Here is a 27,192-nt window from a genome sequence, read left to right on the forward strand (position 1 = left end):
CCACAGACTAACAACCTTCTGAAAGAAAAATAAGGGAGACTCCTTATTCCTAAACTGTATCCCCTAGTTCTAGTCTCCCCCACATGTGGAAACATCTTTCTAGTATCTACTCTATGCTTGGGCGATTATCCACATAGCCGGGTAGATGCCTGTTTTGTAGCAGTACTGGAACAACTTGGCTAGGGGCATGGCTAGCTCAGGAGAACAAGTCTTCAGTACTATTGCTGGAATATTGTCAGGGCCCATGGACTTTGCAGTATCCAGTGCCTTCAGCTGTTTCTTGATATCAAGTGGAGTGAATTGAATTGGCTGAAGATTGGCATCTGTGATGCTGGGGACCTCCGGAGGAGGCCAAAATGGTTCATCCACTCGAAACTTCTGGCTGAAGATTTTTGTAAATGATTCAGCCTTGGTATTTTAGGTTGTTTCATCAAAACCCCTCATGATTTTGAACAACAAACTTCTATTTTTGTAGCGCATTTAACATAATCACAATGTCCCAAGGCAATTCAAGGAAGCATTGTAGAAAATATAACACAGAGAGCCTCATAAGGAGATACTGGATGATCAAAACCTTGGTCAAAGAGGTAGATGTTAATGAAGGTCTTAAAGGAGGAAAGCGAGATACTGAGGCAGAGGGGTTTAGGGAGCTTTTTCCAGAGCTCAGGGCCCAGGCAGCTGAAGGCATGGTAACCAAAGATTAAAATGAGGGATGCCCAAGGAACTGGAATTAGTGCAGATATCTCAGAGGGTTGCAGGGCTGGAGGAGATTGCAGAGATAGGGAGGAGATGTGCAATATTTACAGGCCAAGCTTTTGGTCACATGCCCTAAAATCTCTTTATGTGACTGAATGTCAAATTTTGTACTTGGCCCTGTGAATCGTCTTGGGACACTTCATTATTTTACAAGTTACCAAAAAGGTGCAAGTTATGTTGTTGTTGCCCCTCCATCTTAGCATACCTGTGAACGTGGGTGTACAACTCTATAGTCATTCATCTAAGTCATGAATGGATATGGCGAAAAGTTGAAGCCATCAAAATAGATCCATGGTGAGTGCCACTTACTACATTCTGCCAGAGGTAACATTCCCCTTTATCGCTACTCTGTCTCCTACCTTGCATCCAATTTCCACCTCAAGTCACAAGGCTCCATCTAGTTTAGTGCACCGTCATTTTTCCTCATCTCTTTAATGAGGAAAAGAAAAATCAGAGGCTTTTGTAAGTTTTACAATACGTTTAATGACAGCAATACAGATTGTTAAGTACTAGCGTTTAATATACAAGCAGAGATACACAGAACAAGGAAAGGCTTCAAAACAAAGAAAATAAAACACATTTCCCCTACATGAGTTAACATTAAAAAACATTACAAACAATTCTGAGGGGAAATTGTTCAGCATTCTGCCTTTTTAATTATTTTTTCCAGTTTGGTTTTTGCTGTATAAAACAAGACAATGTGCATCTTATAATATTACTGTCTCTCTACAGATTTACAGCCAAGCAAAAAAAATCATGTCAAGCAGCCAAGAATTCTCTGTCTTCGTCTCGCTCTCTCTGTTCAAAGAGGTACCAGGGGTTAGATGTGGCAGGTAAAGTTCACTCAGGCAAAATTTAAGTTTTGAAAAACCTTTTCAAAAAGGTACTAGCAAAGATATACATATTTCAGTAGCTATGTCCCCTTCACAGGGGTGGGGAGTGAGGCGCAAGCCCAACTGACAGTGGTATGATCAGAGTTTGTGAATGCATACAGCGACTGTCTCCATCAACAAATGGCTCAGTTAAGCCCCCCCCCCCAAGATCACTAACACAATCTAACTGCGCAAGATTGACTTTTTGATTGATCTTGAGCATGTCAGCAGCAGACAGTAGTTTAATACGTATTTTTAAAGCCTTTGCAGCAATCTCTAAGTTTTGAATCTCTAAGCCAATTATTCCACTGACTGTCACTTACAGTCCTTCTGACACACCCTGACCAGAGACAGATATTGGGCAAATTGATAGGCCACATGTCCTCTGTGTCTGGAAAATAACCCAAGCTGATTCCTTTCTCAAACCCAAAGGTGCTGGGCTCCCCATAATCAATGTCCCAAGCTGAGCTCAGCTAACTCAGTACAGAGCAGGCACACCAGAGTTCAGAATCCTTGTGAGATACAGTGACTGAGCTTAGTGATTCCTTCTCCTAATATTTTACAGGTGGGCAGGATAATGCTGGAATTCTGATTGTGTCCCCAGCACAAAATCTCACTGCCAGGTATCCCCCACCCTCCTCTGCCTCCCACCGCCCAACCCCTTACACCTCAGTACCATTCATAAAATCAGCCTCACTGTGCGACTGCAAACTCTGTGGCAGGTTTCATCATCACGGCGCTGCCTATTGAGTCTGGCGAGGTTACAGCACTGACGTAACTCAACTGGATCCACAGTGCAAGGGTTCAGGGCTGGTTCTAAATTGTCCCACTTGGGATGCATTGTGACTGGTACACAGAAACAAAAGACACGAGAGATGCACTGTGGGGATCTCTCAGTGCCTGAAAAGAGAAAGGGCAAGTTAATATATTGGGTTTGGACCCTTCCTCAGAATCTAATACCACTCCATGCCAGAAACTGGATTTTGGATATCCAGAACATTGACTTGTACTTTCTACTAAATCTGCTATACACTTCCTACATTTCCTGTTTTTATGTCTGATTTTCATATATTACCTGTTTGAATATTACTGAAAAGGAAGACATAATGCTGAAGTTTTTCATCTTGCACCTATCAGGACAAACACAAGAATGCCAAATTTCAATCAGAACAATTTATACTATCCCTATGATATAAGTAGTTGTGATTGTTTGAAACTTGGTATTCTTGTGTTTGTCCTGATGAGTACAAGATGAAAAGTTTTGACAACATGCCTCTCTTTTCAGCAATATTCAAGTTCTGTTCTACCAAGTGACTGTATGAACTGTTTCTTTCTTTTGTATTAATAATTGAAATCCAGTTAAAGATTCATTTTGTCCAGTATAGACCTGCACACTCTGCAATGATTGAGACTTACTTCCCTACATTTCAATAGTGATTACACTTCAAAAGTACTTAGAGTAATTGGCTGTGAAACTCTTTGGGATGCCCTGAGGTCATGAAAGGCACTATATAAATGCAAGTTCTTTTTTTTAATAACCCCAGAGTTTTCAACTGCAGGCTGGAGTCAAGGCTGAGCGATCTTCCCAAAAGTGTGTAGACGTGCTGCACTCTACGGAGTAGCACATTGGGATCCCAGATGCCAACTCACAGGGTCAACGACACTGCATTCAATGTAATGTCCCAATCGAGTCAGGTCAAGAACTTGTGTGATCCTTGACCAGTTTTACAATGCACATTAAAAAGAGAACTAGTTTGTTGTTAGTTAAAGAGCAGATTTGAAAATATTTGCACTCCAAATGCTGAGAGGCATCCTGCATTAAAACAAAGCTTAACAAGATGCCTACCTCACAGACTATAATGTTCAAGTACTGCCAAAGGCCAACAATCGCAAGGAAAATCTGTTCTGTATTGAAATCTGAAATATCAGAAAGCAGTGGAAGACCTGTCAGCATCAGTCAGAACTTGGAGGGTTCTCCAACACCTTGTCCAGATGGCCAGTCTTCACATATGTGCCAAGACAGTGAGTGGTAGTAGGGTATTTAACCGAGGGAGTAATCAAAGCCAAGACTGATCCTGTCCTCACATTACATCCGCACATATACACTTTCCAGTATTAATCACTGAATACAAGCCATGACCAGATGCCTTGTTTCCCTCCAGCCCAAGGGTGCTGAGGTCAAGTGTAGCACCTAAGACATTGTCCTGAGCCAGATGCCAAGCTCAGCTTGGCCCAGGAATGATACTCGAGACCTGCCTGGTCTACGTAACTCAGCTATTTAATTGCTGAAGCTCTGGAGAGTATCATCACCATTTCTATGAATACTAGCAAAAAAAAGTTTAAACGTTTTTTTGAATACCATGCAATAAAATCACCAACATCCTTTGAAAGAATATGCAAACCGTGAAGTCCATCGCTGCTGTAAAAATGCAGGGGTTTGGCAGATTCAGAAGCATGTCACTGTAGACTTCTGTCTTGATAACTCCCTCTAAGGAGGTTCTCTGGGAATGTGGCGTTAGCAGTCTTTTTGAGGGAGAAGTAGAAAATCTGGATTCCAAGAAGAGTTCTAGATTCTTCCATTAGAGGAAATATCCTCTCCACATCCACTCTGTCAAGATCCCTTGGGATCTTATATGTTTCCCAATATTAAAAAAGGGAGGAAGGGATAGACCAGGAAATTACAGGCCAGTCAGTCTAACCTCAGTGGTGGAGACGTTACTCAAAAGAATTCTGAGGGACAGAATATATCTGCACTTGGAGAGGCACAGATTAATCAGGGATAGTAAGCATGGATTTGTTAAGGGAAAGTCATGTTTGACAAATTTGATTAAATTTTTTGAGGTGGTAACTAAGAGTGTTGATGAGGGTATTGCATTTGATGTGGTCTGCATGGACTTTAGCAAGTTTTTTGATAAGGTTCCCCATGACAAACTGGTCAAGAAAGTAAGAGCCCATAGGATCCAAGGCAAAGTGGTACATTGAATCCAAAATTGGCTGAGAGACAGGAAGCAGAGGCTGATGGTAGAGGGATGTTTCTGTGACTGGGAATCTGTTTCCAATGGCGTTCCACAGGGCTCGGTGCTGGGGCCCATGCTGTTTAAGGTGTACATAAATGATTTGGACTTAGATGTAGGGGGAATGATCAAGAAGTTCGCAGATGACACGAAAATCGGTAAGGTGGCAAATAGTGAGGAAGATAGCCGTAAACTGCAGGGGGATATCAATGGACAGGTCAAGTGGGCAGAGCAGTGGCAAATGGAATTCAACCCGGAAAAGTGTGAGGTAATGCACTTGGGGAGGGCTAACAAGGCAAGGGATTACACTATGAATGGTAGGACTCTGGAAAATACTGAAGATCAGAGGCACCTTGGTGTGCATATCCATAGATCCCTGAAGGTAGCAGGGCAGGTAGATAAGGTGGTTAAGAAGGCAGATGGGATACTTGCCTTTATTAGCTGAGGCATAGAATACAAGAGCAGGGAGTTATGCTGGAACTGTAAAAGACGTTGGTTAGGTCACAACTGGAGTATTGCTTGCAGTTCTGGTCATGACATTACAGGAAGGATGTGATTGCACTGGAGAGGGTGTAATGAGATTTACCAGAACACTGCCTGGGCTGGAGGGTCTGAGCTATGAGGAAAGATTGTATAGGCTGGGATTGTTTTCATTGGAGCAGCGAAGGTAGAGAGGGGACCTGATAGAGGTGTAGAAGATCATGAGGAACATAGATAGGTTGGATAGGCAGGCACTTTTTCCATTAGTAGAGGGGTCAACAACCAGGGGGCATAGATTTAAGGTAAGAGGTAGAAGGCTGAGGTGGGAGTTGAGGAGAATTTTTTTCACCCAAAGAGTGGTGGGAGTCTGGAACTCACTGCCTGAAAGAGTGGTTGAGTCAGAAACTCTCATAATATTTAAGGAGTATTTAGATATTCACTTGCGTTGCCATAGCCTCCAGGGCTATGGGCCGGGTGTTGGAAATTGGGATTAGTGTAATCAGATCTTTGTTGACTGGCATGGACACGATGGGCAGAATGGCCTCATTCTGTGTTGTAAGCATCTATGAGTTCCAATGAAGTCGCCTCTTACTCTTCCAAACACAATGGAGTTTAGAAGATTGAGAGATGAAATATAAAATCCTGAGGAGGCTTGATAGGGTGGATACTGGGAGGATGTTTCCCCTTGTGGGAAAGACTAGACCCAAGGGACACAGTTTAAGAATAAGGGTTAAGACGGAGATGAAGAAACATCTTTCTCTCAGAGGGTCATTAGTCTGTGGAATTCTCTTTCCCAGAGAGCAGTAGAGGCTGGATCACTGAATATATTCAAGGCTGAGTTAGACACATTTTTGAAAGACAAGGGAGTCAAGGGTTACAGGGGGCAGACAGGAGTTGGGACCACAACCAGATCAGCCATGATCTTATCGAATGGTAGAGCAGGCTCAAAGGGCTGAATGGCCTAGTCCTGTTCCTCAGTCCTATGTTCTGTTGCAGAGGTGCCAGTCACCCTGTAGCAGCATGTCTTAGTGCCAGGAATCATGTGAGTGTTGATGGTTAATGTCACCAGGTTGCATGCATTTTATAAAAGCAAAATCCTGCAGGTGCTGGAGATCTCAAATAAAAACAGAAAGTGCTGGAAAAACTCAGCAGATCTGGCAGCATCTGTGGAGAGGGAAACAGAGTTAACGTTTTGAGTACAATATGACTCTTCCTCAGAACATATTGGACTCAAAACGTTCACTCTCTTTCTCTCTCCACAGATGTTGCCAGACCTGCTGAGATTTTCCAGCACCTTTTCTTTATATTACACCAAATATTGACATGTGCAGCAGGGCTCAGGGGATCAGGGAGCTTTCCTTTTCCTTCCCTCTCTCCTTTAAAGTTGTAGACATCAGTTACAATATAAACTCATGAAGAACTGAACCTAGATCTTTGTGGTCTATGACTTAACTTCTCACAGAAGCATCAGGGGGACTCAAGTAGCATTCTTTATACTTTGTGGTGGGCATTCCCTTATGCCTCTTTTCAAGCCAGAGGCTAGCCCAAACTTAGGCTTCGAGCCTCCTTCTCTTACTTGGGCAAACTGCCGGGGCCTGTCATACCTCCACATGCACCTTATCCATTTTGGAAAAGTCAATGTCAGGACCCTTGCCTTGCTGGTAACAGTGAGTGCAGGGATGACGGCTGGAGCAGCAACTGGAGGCAGGTTTGTGGTGGTACTGATCAAAAGTGTTGTGGGGTCAGGGAACCGCACCTCCCACCCCGTCCTCCACCACCGACTCTGGCCCCCCCACCCACCCACTCCCCACCCCCCACTTTTTCCTGGTTCCACAGGGACAGCTTTGAAAAAAGATTTCCTTTGTCGACAGTCACTGCCGCAGCCTGATTTCAGCAGCTGTCATTAGGTCCCTCATTTACAATATGTAAGTGGGGGGAGCACAACGTCTTTTATAGATGGCTGCCAGGGACACCTGACAAACGACCAGACCCAATCTTTCTATGGTCCTTTGGGTGCAGGCCACTGGTCCCTAAAATAATCTCTCGTTATGCCCGCTATACGAGGCAAAAAGGTCTAATTACCCCCGTGGAAGTTTTTTTAATGTCTAAATAGTACTTTGCTCACGCAGAAACTAAAGATTCACAAAGCCTCTCATAAACTCACCAGGGGGAGCAACCATCCGCTGCCATTTTTGGAACAGGCATGTCTTGAGGCAATCCCTGGGGCTTAAGCTGTAGGTTTTATGCCTGGACATCAGCTCCTGCATTGGCTCTAAAATAACACAGAGCTGCAAGAGAGAGAAGGAGGGAGTAAGGGGTGGCATGAAGAGGAAAATATGTATTTGTAGGAGGAGGAAGAAGAGGGGTTGATGAGCAAGAAGCAGATTTGGATAAAGGAGGGGAGTAAGGAGACAAAAGAGGAGAAGAACCAGTTATGCACCTTGATTCACAGATGATTGCTCATGACACTGATATTCTACCGTGGAGACGCAGAGGCTCTTTCCGGCCATTGAGAATTATCATCCCAGGTCTTTCCAAATCTTAAAGGGGTAAAAATTTGTTTTGTTCTGCACAGCCGATGACAAGCTAGCATCTAACCTGGGTCTAAACAAGGCTCACACAAATTTGGCCTTCGGCCCCATGTTATTCAGGGTGAGCTGCCAGTCCCATTCTACATCCAGGGGCAGCTGATGCCACTGGTCTGAGTTTGGGTCACTTGGCTTGCCACCAGTGGCTCTTGGTGAGACCTTGAAAGTGGGAGAAGGAGAACGTGAAGAGAGATGATCGCAGCCAACAGCAGTCCATGGGAGCACTGCGGAGACCGGATCATTGATCCTGCTGGTCCCAGCTCCACAGGAGGAAAGTCTCCTGTAGGCTACAGCAATCCCAGCAAAACTAGAGAGGATCAGCCCTGGATGCTGTTCTGTTCAGCACTGGTGAATCCTGCTGACGAGACCTTAAAGCAGGGTTAGGCCTCTCATTAGTATATACAAGGGGCCTAACACCTCTTTAAGAAGACTGTAACTCATCTGAGGCGACTATGACATTGGACATATTTCAGGTATCTTGGGGCCCAGTGCATTTCCGAGAAAGACTGATCAGTGTTCCCCTGTTTGACCGCTGGGGAAAGGGACAAACAAAGATCAAACTCTACCCAAAGTCTGAAAGGGTAGAATTTGAACTCGGAGAAATGAGCCAGGAATCCATCATCATATATTCTAGCACTTTAGAGAGTGTAAATTCTATTCTAAAACATTTTACTTCACATGAACGTACTTTACAAACCTCCCACAACCTCCCTTCAACACAATAAGATTCTGAATCAGCTGCCCTGGCAATCAAGCTCCCAGTATTGCATTGCCCACGTCTATCGCTCCGTTGGCCAATTAGGCAGGAAAGTTTTCCTACAACAAGAGGAGCTTGTGCAAATCAGCCAGAATCCCTGCCACTAAGTGTGGAAGCTGTTGAAAGAAAGCTAACAACTTATCACTGCATTATATGGAGATAAAGGAATTAGCTCTCTGCACTGAGTCCAACACCACCATCTGTTCTAGAAACCTCAAAGCTTTGTCAGTGACATCCACATTCCAAAGAACGATGAATTAAAACACTGTAGGACTACAATAATCCAGGGTATTAATGCTGTCACATCCCAAGAACAAATTAAAATAAATTGGAGCAAAGGAATCTGCTTTTTTTATCTTTCTACCTTGACACCAGTGAGGTCACTTATAAAATCTAAATAAACTTTCTTAATAATTGCATATATTTCTATTTGCAGATATTATGAGGTTCTGATATTTTGATTCTTGATTTTTTTGTAAATTATCACAAGTGAGTGGTTGGCTCGGCAACATTAAAGCCCAGTTGGAAATAGATTGGCCTTTTTTTCACTGTCATTGGGTCAAAATCCTGGAACTCCCTTCCTAATAGCACTGTGGGTGTACCTACACCACATGGACTGCAGCAGTTCAAGAAGGCAGCTCACCACCACCTTCTCAAGGGCAATTAGGAATGGGCATTAATAGCAACACCCTCATTCTAGGAATGAATATTAAAATCATGTACTGTGTGACCAGAGATACCTGTAGATGAGATAGGTTCCCTTCCCAGCAGGACATTTCATTTTTTAAAAAATTATAATTAAGCAGCTTTGTAGTCATTTCTTCCTTGTACCAAATTCAATTTCATAATTTGTCCATGTTAGGATTTGAACTCAAACAGGTCCAGTACCACAAACACTACACCACTCTAACCAGAAATGAAACACCTGTGTTTGGGACAGCCCGTTCTAAACTCCCAGACCCCCAGGTTCAAACGAGTGAGAAGTGTAAGTAAAATTGTACTTTGCTTCCTGGGCAATGAGGACAAAAGCTCAGGAGCCACAGTTTGGCAACCCTTGCTGTAGGATATCGCAGTTAGCACAGTGCTCAACAAATACTATTAAAATCTGTCACTCTCTGTTAAAAAGTTCTCGAACTGCATTCCCTGGTGTTCTCTCATGCACAACAGTGGGAGAACAGCACTGGAATCGAGCAGTGGCTAAGGACCACAGGAGGAAATCCAAAGCACTTGACTCTTTGGGGCTGTGCCTTTCTGCAGCTACAATCAGCAGTCGCATCCCAATTTGGTGCGTTCCCCAGTCTAATAGCTGGCTGGCTCCATATTGTTCAGGGCTCACACTTGAAGTGTGGCCATTTTGGTGAAGTACCCAGAGAGTAAGTGAGCCCAAGAAATATGGCAAACAATTTTACTGCTAAATGATGGGAAACCCACTGCCATAAATATTTAATATATTCAGCAAAAGTTGAAATTTCCTTTCAATTATCATCTTCTAAAGAACACATAGGGTTTAGTAGTTGATATGGAGTAAAGATTCACCAAGGGACAGTGATGTCTTGTTTCTACATGGCAGATTTCTAAACTAGAACACTTTACTTTAAACTGTCCTTACTCGGAGGTAGTTGAGAGTAGAGTTGGACAGACCACATCTTGTGATGTTCTTTGACAGCTGATCCAACATTTGTAGGTCCTGGGACTGTTTAAAAACAAGGAATATAGATTAATAAGCAGGTTGGTGGGGCTTAGCTGAATAAATGCAAAACCTCAGATTCTCCCACGTTACCAGAAATTCGGAGCAGGGTCATGAGTTTATTGTCAAAACTTGAGTTTGTGGTTTTTGGGGGTGGGTACAGTGGGGAGTGTTATTGATTCATTCTTACTGACCATTATCATCAAGGCATCAATGGCCTCTAATTACTTTAAAAACGCAGCATGTATCAATACAAGGAAGAGTTTTACACCTTTACTGATGATATGACAGTGAGCTGCTTCCTCATTGGAAACATTTCCATTTTTGAGTTAGAAGATGAGTGATTTAAGGCCCACTCTAGACAGCGCCGATGAGTGGAAATGGAATGTGGTCTCTAATTCCTGGGTTGACATCCAGGAGGACTCATCACATCCAGACAAAGTGACCTCTGGCTCAGGGGTAGCGTTCCGGTCTCCGAGTTAGAAGGCCTGGCTTTGGATCCCACTCTAGATAGTCCCGGTGAGCAGAGATCTGGCTCTCAGTGCTGGGTTCATGTCCAGTGGGAACACAGGAGTCTGCCATTGTAAATGGTAGGAGGGGATCTTAGTCTTACTTAGAGCCCATCTTGGAGTAAGTCCTCTGAAGATAAAAACCATGAGGAAGGCATGGGGAAACCACCTCAGCTATTGCTTCCCTAGAAAGTGGCTCAAGCATCTCAAAATTTTGGAGTCTTAGGATTCATGAACATAAGAAATAGGAGCAGGAGCATGTCATAGGACCCCTTCAGCCTGCTCCACTATTCAATAAGATCATGACTGATCTTTGACCTCAACTCCACCTGCCTCACAGCACACAACAGAATAAATTGAGAATGTAATGTTCCATTTATGGAGGTTAAATCACACATTAAATACAGTAAGAATTTTTAATTGAAATATTAATTGAAGAGAATGTTGAAGTATGAAAACATTCCGAAGACACAACAATAGCACTGAAACTGAGTGAAACTACTTAATCGAGCTTTTCACCTCTCAAATCAAATCAATTACTTCATTCACTTCTGTCCAATTAGCTCATTGAGACCAATGGGAAATAATTTTATCAAACTTGTGGCATCAACCAAAATTCATTCACAAATTTGGTATTTGTGAGTTACCAGTTTAATTCATTTCTTGCACACAAAGCAGCTCAAATCACTTTACAAGAAGCAGATATTTTTTTAAAAAAGGATCGCTCCCTGCAAACAATGTTGGGGTTTTTTCCCTCTCAAAGCATCTGAAGTGGAACTGGAAGAGCCAAATCTCTGGAGGAAGCTTCCTTCTCGGTTTTGGCATTTGTTAAGGTGAGTTGGAGAGTTGAACATTTGCTCATTTTAACAGACCAGTGTCAAGAATGGGTGCTATCTCTGGGAATTTGTGGATCATTGAGTTCTTTATCAGATAGTACAACAGATAGTTCAGGAGAGGGCTCAGCTCTGAAGAAGTCATATGGACTCGAAACGTTTCCTCTGTTTGTCTCCCCACAAATGCTGTCAGACCTGCTGAGTTTTTCCAGCATTTTCTGTTTTCATTTATGAGGGCTCAACTACACCAGCTTCATATCTGACAATTCTGCGGGAGCTCACTGCTGGTGTAGTGAACGGATGGGAGCATGACACCAGGAAGAGAGGAAATGGAGAGTTTATTGGGAAATAGAATAATGGAACTGCTGTACTTCTATATCGCTTCGGCCCATCTTCCAAACAGAAGGTGATGGTTAACATGGCATCATCTTCAAAAAACTCTGTGGTAAAGGCATCCCACCAGAGATTGTCGCATTCCTAAAGAAAGCAAGATTCGGTTAGAGGACTGGAATGTGAGAATGAAGAGAGAGAGCGAATGAAAATGTGTAAATGGAAAACATCAATGAGGTGGAAACCAAAGGAAAGAATAAGTGAACGAGTAAGAGCGCAACAGAATGAGAGTAAGAATGAGAAAGATTGAGTGAAAGATGAGAGAAAACAAAAGAAGGATTGAGAGATGTAGCAATCGAGCAAGATCCTACAAGAGAGACTGAGAGAGAGAGAGAGAGGACAAGAGAGAGCGGGACAGAGAGAGGATAAGAAATACTGTGTTTGAGAGACAGAGTGGGAGAAAGAATGTGGGTAAGAATGGCAGGTGCATTACTTCATCCCAAGTTACTTAAAAACTATAGCCAGACTGCATTAATGTTCACAATCCTCACTAGTGTTCTAATGTCTCTGCCTGCTGATTGATGTAGTTCATTGAAACAACTTAAAATTCTAAAGATGATGAAAGAATGTTATCCCTGGCTTGGAAGTCTTGAACTAGGGGTCACAGTCTCAGACTGAGGAGTCGTCAATTAAGACTGAGATAAGGAGAGGTTTCTTCACTTGTCTATGATCCTTTTACAAGCTAGATGGGCTGAATGGCCTGCTCCTGTTTCTTACGTTCTTTTCTGGTTCTTGACCCATTGTTATTCTTCAATTCCTGATGTCCACACACAAAACCAGCTACTAGGCGGTGGTCTCTGATAGTCTTTATCCAGCTGGGGCACATTCCATCGCCTTCAATGTGTCAGATTTCATTAATATGTTTTCCAAATGTCTTCTTAAACAAACCCCTTCACCAGAAATAGAGACTGAACAGCCAGGAGTTTGCAGTCAGTCCGTGGGAAGTGTGGAGAAGTGTAGTGAACAACATCCTCCTGATCCACAACAAGCTGGCACCATTGTCACTATATTTCACTTTGACAAGTTTCAAGCTGATCTGATCATTCAGGTGATTTAGGGGAAGCTGGATAAACACATGAGGGAGAAAGGAATCAAAGGGTGATAGGGTGGGGGGAGGCTCTTGTGGAGCGTAAACACCAGCACAGAGCAGAAGGGCCAAATGGACTGTTTCTATGCTGTAAATATTCTAACTTCCAAATGAGGCATACTGAGCAGGTTGGTCCCAGTTCATTCCAGTCTGAACTGAGTCACTCAATCTCAACAGGGCAAGGGTGAAAGTAAAATAACTGATCTCAACACCCATGGATTAGAAACCAGAGAGAAAAAAAAATCAGACAGATTTTGCATTCCTGCTTTTTGCAGTCCAGAGATAGATGGGACAGTGTAAAGGGAGCTTTACTCTGTATCTAACCCCGTGCTGTACCTGCCCTGGGAGTGTTTGATGGGGAAAGTGTAGAGGGAGCTTTACTCTGTATCTAACCCCGTGCTGTACCTGCCCTGGGAGTGTTTGATGGGGACAGTGTAGAGGGAGCTTTACTCTGTATCTAACCCTGTGCTGTACCTGTCCTGGGAGTGTTTGATGGGGACAGTGTAGAGGGAGCTTTACTCTGTATCTAACCCCGTGCTGTACCTGTCCTGGGAGTGTTTGATGGGGACAGTGTAGAGGGAGCTTTACTCTGTATCTAACCCCGTGCTGTACCTGTCCTGGGAGTGTTTGATGGGGACTGTGTAGAGGGAGCTTTACTCTGTATCTAACCCCGTGCTGTACCTGCCCTTGGAGTGTTTGATGTGAATAGTGTAGAGGGAGCTTTACTCTGTATCTAACCCCGTGCTGTACCTGTCCTGGGAGTGTTTGATGGGGACAGTGTAGAGGGAGCTTTACTCTGTATCTAACCCTGTGCTGTACCTGTCCTGGGAGTGTTTGATGGGGACAGTGTAGAGGGAGCTTTAATCTGTATCTAACCCTGTGCTGTACCTGTCCTGGGAATGTTTGATGGGGACAGTGTAGAGGGTGATTTACTCTGTATCTAGCCCCGATCTGTACCTGTCCTGGGAGAGTTTGATGGGGACAGTGTAGAAGGAGCTTTGCTGTGTATCTAACCCCGTGCTGTAGCTGTCCTGGGAGTGTTTGATGGGGACAATGTAGAAGGAGCTTTACACTGTATCTAACCCCGTGCTGTAGCTGTCCTGGGAGTGTTTGATGGGGACAGTGCACACAAGATCATACACACGAGCGTACAAATTAGGAGCAGGAGTAGGCCATTCGGCTTCGTGAGCCTGCTCTGCAATTCAATAAGATCATGGCTCATCTGACTGTGGCCTGAACTCTCACTTTCCTTCCTAACCCCTTTACCCTTTGACCCCCTCCTTGTCAATCAAGAATCTAACTCAGCCTTAAAAATATTCAATGGCCCAGCTTCCACTGCTGTCTGAGAGACAGAGTTCCACAGGCTCTCCTCTGGGAGAAAAAATTTCTCCTCATCCCTGTCTTAAATGGGCAGCCCCTTATTTTTAAATTGTGTCCCCTAGTTCTGGTCTATCCCACAAGGTGAAACATCCTTTCAGCATCCACCCTGTCAAGTCCCCTCAGGATCTGAAAAGTTTCAATAAGATCATCTCTCAATCTCCTAAACTCCAATGGATACAGGCCCAGTCTGTCCAACCTTTTCTCATAAGGTAATACCCTCATACTAGGAATCAGTCGAGTGAACCTTCTCGGGACTACTTCTGATGCAGTTGTGTCTTTTCTTAAGTAAGGAGACCAAAGTTGTACACAGTCCTCCAGATGTGATCTCACCAATCAATGCCCTGTAGCAACTGTAGCAAAACATCCCTATTTTTATATCCCATTCCCCTTGCAATAAACACCAACATTCCATTTGCCTTCCTAATCACTTGCTGTACCTGCACACTAACTTTTTGTGATTCATGCACCAGGACACCCAGATCCCTCTGTAACTCAAGAGTTCTGCAATCTCTCTCCAGTTAAATGATATGTTGCTCTTTTATTCTTCCTGCCAAAGTGAACAAGTTAGTATTTTCCCACATTGTACTCCATCTGCCAAACTTTTGCCCAGTCACTTAACCTATCAATATCTCTTTGTGGACTCTTTATGTCCTCTTCATGGCTTACTTTCCTACCTACCTTGGTGCCATCATCAAATTTAGCAAACATACCTTAGGTCCCTTCACTCAAGTCATTAATATAGATTGTAAATTGTTGAGGCCCCAGCACTGATCCCTGTGGCACTCCACTTGTTACGTCTTGGCAACCCGAAAATGTCCCATTTATGCCTACTCTCTGGTTCCTGTTAGCTAACCAATCTTCTATCCATGCTAATATGTTAACCCCTACATCATGAGCTCTTATTTTGTAAAGTTACTTTTGATGTGGCGCCTTGTCAAATGCCTTCTGCAAATCTAAGTACATCACATCCACAGGTTCCCCTTTATCCACTTTGCATGTTACTTCCTCAAAGAACTCCAATGAATTAGTCGAACACAATTCCCCTGTCAACAAACCATGTTGACTCTGCCAGATTTTCTAAGTGCCCTGCTCTAACCTCCTTAATAATTGATTTCAGCATTTCCCTATGACAGATGTGTTAAGCTAATAGTCTGTAGTTTCCTGCTTTTTGTCTCCCTCCTGTCTTGAATACAGAAATTACATTTGCTATTTTCCAATCTGATGGGACCTTTTCAGAATCTTGGGAATTTTGGAAAATTAAAACCAATGCATCTACTACTCATTGGCTTCTTCTTTTAAGACCCTAGAATAAAGTCCATCAGGACCTGGGGATTTGTCAGCTTTTAGTTCTAATCATTTTCTCAGTACTGTTTTCCTGGTGATTGTGATTATTTTAAGTTCCTCCCTCCATTCCACCTTCTGATTCAGAATTATTTCTGGGATGTTATTTGTATCCCCTACATTGAAGACAGACACAAAAAACTGCTCAATTCATCTGCCATTTCCTTACTTTCCATTATTAATTTCTCATTCTCACTCTCTAGAGGACCAATGTCCACTTTACTTACTCGTTTCCTTTTTGAATACCTGTAGAAACTCTTATTGTCTGTTTTCATATTTCCAGCTCTTGTACTCTAAGTTCTCCCTCTTTTTTTTACCCATTCTTTGCTGTTCTTTATATTCTGTCCAATCTTCTGACCTGCCAGTAACCTCTGTGGAATTATACACTTTTTTTCAACTTGTTACTATCTTTCACTTCCTCAGTTAGCCACAGATGATATGTCCTTCCCTAGAGTCTTTCTTTCTCACAGGAATGTACCTTTGCTGAGTGTTATGAACTATCTATTTCAATGTCTGCCACTGCTTCTCTACTGACCTATCCCTTAACCTAATTTCCCAGTTCACTTTAGCCCTCATATTTGCCCTTATTTAAGTTCAAAGCACTAGTCTTAGACCCACACTGCTCTCCCTCAAGTGGAATACAAAATTCAATCATGTTATGATCACTGCTATCTAGGGGCACCATTACTATGAGGTGATTAATTAATCCTGTCCTGTCTGTAGAGGGAGCTTTATTATGTATCTAACCCTGTGCTGTACCTGCCCTGTGAGGTTTGATGGGACAGTGTAGAGGGAGCATTACTCTGTATCTAACTCCGTGCTGTACCTGCTCTGAGAGTGTTTCATGGGACAGTGTAGAGGGAGCTTTACTCTGTATCTAACCCCGTGCTGTACCTGCCCTGGGAGTGTTTGATGGGGACAGTGTAGAGGGAGCTTTAATCTGTGTCTAACCCCATGCTGTACCTGTCCTGGGAGTGTTTGATGGGGACAGTGTAGAGGGAGATTTACTCTGTATAATACTCCGTGCTGTACCTGTACTGGGAGTGTTTGATGGGGACAGTTTAGTGGGAGCTTTAATCTGTGTCTAACCCCGTGCTGTACCTGTCCTGGGAGTGTTTGATGGGGACAGTGTAGAGGGAGCTTTACTTTGTATCTAGCCCTGTGCTGTACCTGTCTTGGGAGTGTTTGATGGGGACAGTGTAGAGGGAGCTTTACACTGTATCTAGCCCTGTGCTGTACCTGTCCTGGGAGTGTTTGATGGGGACAGTGCACACAAGATCATACGCACGAGCATACACATTAGGAGCAGGAGTAGGCCATTCGGCTTCGTGAACCTGCTCTGCCATTCAATAAGATCATGGCTCATCTGACTGTGTCCTGAACTCTCACTTTCCCTCCTAACCCCTATACCCTTTGACCCCCCCCTTGTCAATCAATAATCTAACTCAGCCTTAAAAATATTCAATGGACCAGCCTCCATTGCTCTCTGAGGGAGAGAGTTCCACAGGTTCTCCTCTGGGAGAAAAAAATTCTCCTCATCCCGTCTTAAATGGGAAGCTCCTTATTTTTAAATTGTGTCCCCTAGTTCTAGTCTCTTCCACAAGGTGAAACATCCTTTCAGCATCCACCGTGTCAAGTCCCCTCAGGATCTGAAAAGTTTCAATAAGATCATTTCTCAATCTCCTAAACCCCAATGGATACAGGCCCAGTCTGTCCAACCTTTTCTCATAAGGTAATACCCTCATCCTAGGAATCAGTCGAGTGAACCTTCTCGGGACTACTTCTGATGTAGTTGTGTCTTTTCTTAAGTAAGGAGACCAGAACTGTACACAATCCTCCAGATGTGGTCTCACCAATGCCCTGTAGCAACTGTAGCAAAACATCCCTATTTTTATATCCCATTCCCCTTGCAATAAACACCAACATTCCATTTGCCTTCCTAATCACTTGCTGTACCTGCACACTAACTTTTTGTGATTCATGCACCAGGACACCCAGATCCCTCTGTACCTCAAGAGTTCTGCAATCTCTCTCCAGTTAAATGATATGTTGCTCTTTTATTCTTCCTGCCAAAGTGAACAAGTTAGTATTTTCCCACATTATGCTCCATCTGCCAAACTTTTGCCCAGTCACTTAACCTATCAATATCTCTTTGTGGACTCTTTATGTCCTCTTCATGGCTTACTTTCCTACCTACCTTGGTGCCATCATCAAATTTAGCAAACATACCTTAGGTCCCTTCACCCAAGTCATTAATATAGATTGTAAATTGTTGAGGCCCCAGCACTGAACCCTGTGGCACTCCACTCGTTATGTCTTGGCAACCCGAAAATGTCCCATTTATGCCTACTCTCTGGTTCCTGTTAGCTAACCAATCCTCTATCCATGCTAATATGTTACCCCCTACATCATGAGCTCTTATTTTGTAAAGTTACTTTTGATGTGGCGCCTTGTCAAATGCCTTCTGCAAATCTAAGTACATCACATCCACAGGTTCCCCTTTATCCACTTTGCTTGTTACTACCTCAAAGAACTCCAATGAATTAGTCGAACACAATTCCCCTGTCAATAAACCATGTTGACTTTGCCTGATTTTCTAAGTGCCCTGCTCTAACCTCCTTAATAATTGATTTCAGCATTTCCCTATGACAGATGTGTTAAGCTAATGGTCTGTAGTTTCCTGCTTTTTGTCTCCCTCCTGTCTTGAATACAGAAATTACATTTGCTATTTTCCAATCTGATGGGACCTTTTCAGAATCTTGGGAATTTTGGAAAATTAAAACCAATGCATCTACTACTCATTGGCTTCTTCTTTTAAGACCCTAGAATAAAGTCCATCAGGACCTGGGGATTTGTCAGCTTTTAGTTCTAATCATTTTCTCAGTACTGTTTTCCTGGTGATTGTGATTATTTTAAGTTCCTCCCTCCATTCCACCTTCTGATTCAGAATTATTTCTGGGATGTTATTTGTATCCCCTACATTGAAGACAGACACAAAAAACTGCTCAATTCATCTGCCATTTCCTTACTTTCCATTATTAATTTCTCATTCTCACTCTCTAGAGGACCAATGTCCACTTTACTTACTCGTTTCCTTTTTGAATACCTGTAGAAACTCTTATTGTCTGTTTTCATATTTCCAGCTCTTGTACTCTAAGTTCTCCCTCTTTTTTTTACCCATTCTTTGCTGTTCTTTATATTCTGTCCAATCTTCTGACCTGCCAGTAACCTCTGTGGAATTATACACTTTTTTTCAACTTGTTACTATCTTTCACTTCCTCAGTTAGCCACAGATGATATGTCCTTCCCTAGAGTCTTTCTTTCTCACAGGAATGTACCTTTGCTGAGTGTTATGAACTATCTATTTCAATGTCTGCCACTGCTTCTCTACTGACCTATCCCTTAACCTAATTTCCCAGTTCACTTTAGCCCTCATATTTGCCCTTATTTAAGTTCAAAGCACTAGTCTTAGACCCACACTGCTCTCCCTCAAGTGGAATACAAAATTCAATCATGTTATGATCACTGCTATCTAGGGGCACCATTACTATGAGGTGATTAATTAATCCTGTCCTGTCTGTAGAGGGAGCTTTATTATGTATCTAACCCTGTGCTGTACCTGCCCTGTGAGGTTTGATGGGACAGTGTAGAGGGAGCATTACTCTGTATCTAACTCCGTGCTGTACCTGCTCTGAGAGTGTTTCATGGGACAGTGTAGAGGGAGCTTTACTCTGTATCTAACCCCATGCTGTACCTGCCCTGGGAGTGTTTGATGGGGACAGTGTAGAGGGAGCTTTAATCTGTGTCTAACCCCATGCTGTACCTGTCCTGGGAGTGTTTGATGGGGACAGTGTAGAGGGAGATTTACTCTGTATAATACTCCGTGCTGTACCTGTACTGGGAGTGTTTGATGGGGACAGTTTAGTGGGAGCATTAATCTGTATCTAACCCCATGCTATACCTATCCTGGGAGTGTTTGATGGGGACAGTGTAGAGGGAGCTTTACTTTGTATCTAACCCTGTGCTGTATCTGCCCTGGGAATGTTTGATGGGGGCAGTGTAGAGGGAGATTTAATCTGTATCTAACCCCAGGGCTGTACCTGTCCTGGGTGTGTTTGATGGGGACAGTGTAGAGGGAGCTTTACTCTGAATCTAACCCCGATCTGTACCTGCTCTGGGGCTGTTTGACGTTGACACTAAGTACCTGATATAGAAAGTGTAACATTCTCCTGCACTATAATTCCCCCCCATTAATGAGCAAAGGTTACAGAAACAAAGTATATTAACGACTGAATTATGTTTTACCTCTGCCCAGTTCTGTAATCGTTTGTTGAGTTCGAATATCCTGTAGTCGGTTTGGTTCATGTAAGGTGTATGTCTCCTGTCAAAAAAGAGAACAATTGCTGAACAAAGCACCTCATTCACAATGAATCTGCTTTTCTAGTATTTGTGTAAATGTTCAAAGTATTCTTTTAGTTTCCCATCTCTCTTTACTTCTCTTTTTAAATTCAGTCATGGTATGTGACCATCACTGGCAAGACCAGCATTGATTGTCCATCCCTACCTGCCCTTGAGAGTTGGTGTTGAGCTGCTGCCTGCACTGCTGTAGTCCATGTGGTGTATCTACACCACAGCACTTTCCTCTCTAGCTGTTTGCTACACTGAGTGGTTTGCTAGGCCATTTCGAATCAACCACATTGCTGTGGATCTGGAGTAACATATAAACCAGACCAGGTAAGGATGGCAGGTTTCTGTCCTTAAAGGACATTAGTGAATCACATGGGCTTTTATGACAATCTGGTCACTAATGATCATTAATAGTGAGACTAGCATTTTATTCCAGATTTGTTAACTGAATTTAAATTACCCCCAGCTGATGGGATTTGAGTGCATGTCTATGGAACATTAGTCCAGGCCTGTCTCCTGAAGGCTTCTATCTCACTGAAAGTCTTAGACTTATCTTCATTTCAAACTCCTTTCATCTGCTCTGATGAAGAGTCACAGGGACTCGAAACGTTAACTGTGCTCCGCTCCGCAGATGCTGTCAGACCTGCTGAGTTTTCCCAGCTATTTTTGTTTCTGTTTTCCTTTCATGATCTTCAGTTTGACACTGCACCAAGGCCTGAATATATGCTACCTGCCCACTGCCAGGATTGGGGGCAGCCATTCTGATGCCTGAGGCCTGAGTGTGACTCTTTTGTAGCTGAAGACGGCAGCCTCGGACCGAAGGCTTCCTGGTGAGGAAATTCGCTGGTGCGCCAACAAGCTGATTTCAGAATTCCAATTACAAATCCCCCTGTGGCCTGGCCTCACACGATGTCCACCGGCCTTATTTTCCCCACATGCCCCTGACCAGCTGTGGCTCAGTTGGTAACAGCCTCGCCTTAGCGTCACAAGGTTCTGGGTTCCTGTGGACTCGAGCATCAAGGCTAACACATCCCCGGTGTAGCACTGAGGGTGGATAAAGCTCTGCACTGTCAAAGGTCAGACAGCAATCTGAGGCCCTGCCTGCTCTGTCAGGCGGACACGAGATGTCCCGTGACACTATTGGAAGAAGAGCAGGGGGGTTACCCCTGGTGTGTTGGCTAATATTTATCCTTCCATTAACATCACTAAAAACAGACTGCCTGATCACTATCACATTGTTGTTATTGAGAGTTTACTGTGAGCAAATTGGCTGCCACATTTCCTACATTACAACAGTGACTACATTTTAAAAGTACTTCATTGGCTGTAAAGTGCATTCAGGTGTCCAATGATCGTAAATGGCGCTATATAAATGCACATCTTTCTTTTTTCCCTTTCTTCACTCCGCGTCACTCACTACGCTATCTGCTCCACCGTTGTGTCCACTCCTTCAGCCCCTATGGGATTCTTTGCCTTCAACTTACCCACTCCATTCCTGCTTGCAAACCTTCTTAAAGCCCCTCTCTTTCACCCTTCCTTTGGTGTCTCCCCCACCACCCCCCCCCTCCTCCCCCCAGCTCAATCTCCATTTTACCTTCCCCCTCTCCTGCTTGGCAACATCAGTTTTGAGATTCCTTCTGGTGCATGAAGTGTCAAATAGAAGTGCACGTCGTTAGAGAAACTCATGAATTGGGGTAGGAAGGGGGTAGGCAGGTCTGCCTGCTGCTGACTTGGCTCCTTGACAAGAAAGCCACAAGATCACTTGACAGGAAAGCCACTAGATCACTTTCAGTTATGAAGGGCATCAACCTTCAAAATGGCTTCCACAAATCCTGACAGTGAACAGATAACAAGGATTCAGGCCTCGGTACACCAATCTACACCTCTACATCAGGGCAAGCTGGCAATGTAGGCTGTTGCTACCTGGGAGAATAACATTAGGTTGTGTGTCACTTGCCAATATGTAAATTGGCCTGTGCTATATTATTTGAGCGTTTCACATCAAGACATTCCCTGGTTTCTAGCGAAGAAATCCAGAGATACTTTGAAAGTTCAGACTGTATTTGGAGTACTGGACACCGGGCCTCAGAAAAGATATACTTCCTTCAAGAAGGCGTAACCACAGTTTCACCAGAATGATACTAGAGCTAAAATGGTTAAATTACAAGGACAGATTGCATGAATTTGTCTTGTATGGCCTTGACTTTAGAAAGTTAAATGGTGATCTTATCGGAGGTATTTAAAATGAGAAAGGAATTCATACGGGTAGATAGAGAGAGAAACTGCTTCGTCCAGTGGGAGAATACAGAATGGGGGGGCACAATCTTAAAACTAGCGCAAAGCAATTTAGAAGTGAAATCAGGAAATCCTTTTTTGCACAAATGGTGGAGGAAATTGGGTAATATCTCCCCTGGTAACTGCAGATGCTGGGGTTCAGTTGAAATTTTTAGGCAGAGGTTGATAGTGTAAAGGAATCAGCCAGGGTATATCTCTATCTCCCTTCAGTGACCTTTGCTGGAAACATTGAAAGCTCTCACAACGCCTGTATCTCAATGCAGCTTCTTGTTTGTGGAGTGAGTGCGCCATGAAACAGCTTTCAGTTCTGCTGAACAGAGATTCTTTGTAAAAGATGTGAGAGATCCTTCAGCCATGTCTTGGACATCTGGGGTATCTTGCTTGGTCACGATTTATTGTAATAAAACGATTCAAGAGCTTAAGTGGGCCAGATAACCATGGCGACAGAATCATTGGGAGAGACTGGGATGAACATGAGTGTATCTTCTTGGAACCATGTTAACTGAAATTTGAATTGATTGTCTTTTGATACATTGTAGTTTAGTATTAGTATTGTATGGAATATAGAGATTAAAGGTAGAATTGGTATAAGCATTTGGAGCAAAACACTTCTATCGTCATGCTGGAATTGTAAAAGACAGTACCTGAGTTCTTATATTGAATTGTGAGCTCATGAATAAAGGATTATATAATTATATCAAGTCACACTATATTACTTGACTTATATTGGATTGTGTAACATGAGCTTATTAAGGATAAAGATGATTCTGCTGTTGTTACTTTAGATGTCAGTAATGATGAACAAAATTAGAACTGGAAAGAAGTCCAACACACATTAGGAGACATTGGGTGAGGATCGGATCAGCTCTCTGCCTTTGATGACTTCTCTTGGTTAAAAGCTTGATCCACTGTCCTTGACCAACACCTGTAGAATATGCAGTCAGGCACCTTGGCACAGGTTTTGAATCAAACGTGGAAACTTCCAGCTCTGTATGTCCCAATACCACAAGATCTATCCAGTTGAAGGCCAAAGTATTATTACAATTCTGCCACTCACCCAATGCCAGGCTCCAGGTATGTCGGAAGATACATCGGTGTCGGACTGTCAAGAGGAAGATAAAGTACATAGGATAGTTTAAAATACAGGAATATTCAGTTGGATTCACTTTTCATCCTTGGAATAACATAACTAACCCCCTGCCCCCACCGTGGCAACTCGCCAAGGCTTCTTGAACCAAACTTCCCAAACCCGTGACCTCTGCTCCCATGAAGGACTGACAGGTGGGGACACCACCACCTGCCCAAGGGCAATTAGGGATGGGCAATAAACACTGGCCTTGCCAGTGACCCCCACATCCCATGAATCCAAGTCCCAGAATTCTCTCTAATCAGGTAAACACTGCCCAGCCCATTGGATCATCAGTTCCGGAGGGGGAGGGGGGAGGGTTTGGATGAACTCTGAAAATAGGGAATTTCACCCTGAGAGTTTCTGATCTGAATTTGAGGCAGAGGACAAGTGTTGAGATTGGAGTGAATGTTTGTGCTGTGTACAGAGATTGAACGCTTTCCATTTCATGGATCCCAGAAGAGATGATGTCCTCATCATCATTTCCCTTCAAATATCCCCACCCAAAGAACTAACTGGTTACTGGTGCATTCAAAGGATCATCCTGTGCCATTTCCGCCAACTCCAGCATGATGCCACCACCAAACACATCTTCACTTCACCCACCCTATCGGCATTCCGTAGCGATCGCTCCCTCCGGGACACCCTGGTCCACTCCTCCATCACCCCCTACTCCTCAACCCCCTCCTATGGCACCTCCCCATGCCCACGCAAAAGATGCAACACCTGCCCCTTCACTTCCTCTCTCCTCACCGTCCAAGGGCCCAAACACTCCTTTCAAGTGAAGCTGCATTTCACTTGCATTTCCCCCAACTTAGTCTACTGCATTCGTTGCTCCCAATGTGGTGTCCTCTACATTGGAGAAACCAAACGTAAACTGGGCGACTGCTTTGCAGAACACCTGCGGTCTGTCCACAAGAATGACCCAAACCTCCCTGTCGCTTGCCATTTTAACACTCCACCCTGCTCTCTTGCCCACATGTCTGTCCTTGGCTTGCTGCATTGTTCCAGTGAAGCCCAACGCAAACTGGAGGAACAACACCTCATCTTCCGACTAGGCACTTTACAGCCTTCCGGACTGAATATTGAATTCAACAACTTTAGGTCTTGAGCTCCTTCTCCCATCCCCACCCCCTTTCTGTTTCCCCCTTCCTTTTGTTTTTTTCCAATAAACTATATAGATTTTTCTTTTCCCCCTATTTCCATTATTTTAAAATATCTTAAAATCTTTTATGCACTCCCCACCCCCACTAGAGCTATACATTGAGTGCTCTACCATCCATTCTTAATTAGCACATTCGTTTAGATAATATCACCAACTTTAACACCTATGTAAAAAACAAAAAAACTGCGGATGCTGGAAATCCAAAACAAAAGCAGAATTACCTGGAAAAACTCAGCAGGTCTGGCAGCATCGGCGGAGAAGAAAAGAGTTGACGTTTCGAGTCCTCATGACCCTTCGACAGAACTCTTTCCAAATTCTGTCGAAGGGTCATGAGGACTCGAAACGTCAACTCTTTTCTTCTCCGCCGATGCTGCCAGACCTGCTGAGTTTTTCCAGGTAATTCTGTTTTTGTTTTTAACACATATGTGTTCTTTTGTTCTATTGTTGGTGACATCTTTTGATGATCTGCTTCTATCACTGCTTGTTTGTCCCTACAACAACACCAACCCCCTCCACTTCTCTCTCTCTCTCTCTCTCTCTCTCTCTCCCCACCCTCCCCCCCCACCCCCCCACCCCCCACACACCTTAAACCAGCTTACATTTCAATTCTTTCTTGGACTCGAACTCAGGTTCTGTCGAAGGGTCATGAGGACTCGAAACGTCAACTCTTTTCTTCTCTGCCGATGCTGCCAGACCTGCTGAGTTTTCCCAGGTAATTCTGTTTTTGTTTTGTAACTGGTTACTCATTTGGCATGGGCACAATTTACTGGCAACAAACAAATTCAAGTTTTTGTTGTTGTGGTGAATGCTGCCACCTTTGGGTGCTTTGTGGCACCGCAGTGCCTGGATTTACAACAGCGCCGCCAACTGGCAACATTGTGGTGGTACAGTTCAAACATTAAACAACTTGGGCCAGAGAAACTTACCGCCCACAGGAGGCCATTTGGCCACATCCCCAGATCCCCCTATGAAAGGGCAATCGTGCTTAGTGCCACATCCCTTTTTTTACCCGTAACTCCCGTGGTCCGAGATTGTTACAGCGCAAAAGGAGGCCATGGTCCCATTGCACCTGAGCCAGCTCATTGAAAAAGCTTTGCAATTTGTACAGGACCATTCCCTTCCGTTTCTCCATAGACCTGCAATTGTTTCCCCTTCGAGTATTTATCAAATTTCCTTTTGAGAGTTACCCTTGAACCTGCTTTGACCACTCTTTCAAGCAGTGCATTCTAGATCATAAGGTCTCACTGTGGGAAAAGGGAATCCTGTCACCTCTGCTTCTTTTTCATTTAGCCTTTCATGGGTGTACTACAGTTACCAGTCCGTCTGCCACTAAAAATAGTTTCTCCGGATTTGCTGCGACAAAATCCTTCAAGGTTTTGAACACTTCTATCAAATCTTCCCTTAGCTTTCTCAATTGGGAACAATCCCTGCTTCTCTAGTCTCTCCACATAACTTAAGTCCCAGATCCTATCATTCTAATAACCTAACCATTCTAGTAATTGAACCATTTTAGTGCCTTTTATTTTATAAAGGTTTAACATCATTCCTTTGCTTTTGTACTCTATTGTACTCTATGCCTCTATTTATGAAGCCATGCAACTTTTTAATAGCCTTCCCAACTTGTCGTGTGACCTTCAAAGATTTGTGTGTGTACATCCCCAGATCTCCTTCCACTATATTTTAGCGGTATAATTTCATTTATATTGTCTATCGTCATTCTTTCTGCTCCAATGTGTCACCACTTGATGTCAAATCACGCATTAATACAGGAGCATTCGAAAGAAAGCTGCAGGCTTTCACACAGGTTTGTCTCCTCCCATCCCCTTAGCACAATAAATGTTTCCATTTGAAATTGCATGATCCATGCATTACTTGGAAGTGGAGGAGTAGAGCTGGGAGTGGGAGTTGGAAGTGGAGGAAGATATGCTGGAGGCCTGAAACCAGCTGTTTCTGAGCTTACAGTAGAAGTGTGCTGAATGTATTGCATGGCACTGGAGGCAATCGTCCAGGAGGTGGAAAGGAGCAGAGACGCCATGGTTCTACAGAGGACCAGGAACCCCAAAAGGGAAAGTATTGTGAGCAAGTCTGCAGGGAGGTGAATCTCCTCCCCCTCACCTTAAATTCCAACTACTCCCCAGATCTTGAAGATGTGACTCTTAATGGACGTGGTTCTGGGGGTGCATGCACCCACCATCATATAAGCATATGAATTAGGAGCAGAAGTAGGCCACTCAGCCCTTCAATAAAATCATGGCTGGTCTGATTGTAACCTCCCACCTACCTCCGATAACCTTTCACCCCCTTGCTTATTAAGAACCTACCTAGCTCTGCCTTAAAAATATTCAAACTCTGCTTCCACCGCCTTTTGAGGAAGAGAGTTCCAAAGACTCACGACCATCTGAGAGGAAAAAATGTTCATCTCATCTCTGTCTTAAATGGCTGACCCCTTACTTTTAAACAGTGACCCCTAACTTCTAGATTCTCCCACAAGAGGAAACATCCTCT

At 43.6% G+C, this 27,192-nt stretch overlaps 1 protein-coding gene across 2 annotated transcripts in view; it reads right to left on the reverse strand.

The window, feature by feature from the left end:
* Window positions 1-1,219: 1,219 nt before the first annotated feature.
* Window positions 1,220-27,192, reverse strand: part of LOC121289987 (LIM domain-binding protein 1-A-like) — a 58,598-nt gene continuing 32,625 nt past the window's right edge. Inside the window, exons 2-6 of one of the 2 annotated variants that reach the window (XM_041210081.1) lie at window positions 23,454-23,498; window positions 20,000-20,075; window positions 10,077-10,160; window positions 7,287-7,410; window positions 1,220-1,554 (exon numbers count right to left, since the gene is read on the reverse strand). In XM_041210081.1, coding sequence (XP_041066015.1) covers window positions 1,511-1,554; window positions 7,287-7,410; window positions 10,077-10,160; window positions 20,000-20,075; window positions 23,454-23,498 — 373 coding nt within the window. In that variant the 3' untranslated portion in view covers window positions 1,220-1,510. Of the gene's footprint in view, window positions 1,555-2,962; window positions 3,546-7,286; window positions 7,411-10,076; window positions 10,161-19,999; window positions 20,076-23,453; window positions 23,499-27,192 lie in introns of those variants that run through there. The other variant, XM_041210080.1, reaches the window with a different exon arrangement.

The sequence above is a fragment of the Carcharodon carcharias genome, chromosome 17 (genome assembly GCF_017639515.1).
Source record: "Carcharodon carcharias isolate sCarCar2 chromosome 17, sCarCar2.pri, whole genome shotgun sequence".
NCBI classification, from domain to species: domain Eukaryota; kingdom Metazoa; phylum Chordata; class Chondrichthyes; order Lamniformes; family Lamnidae; genus Carcharodon; species Carcharodon carcharias.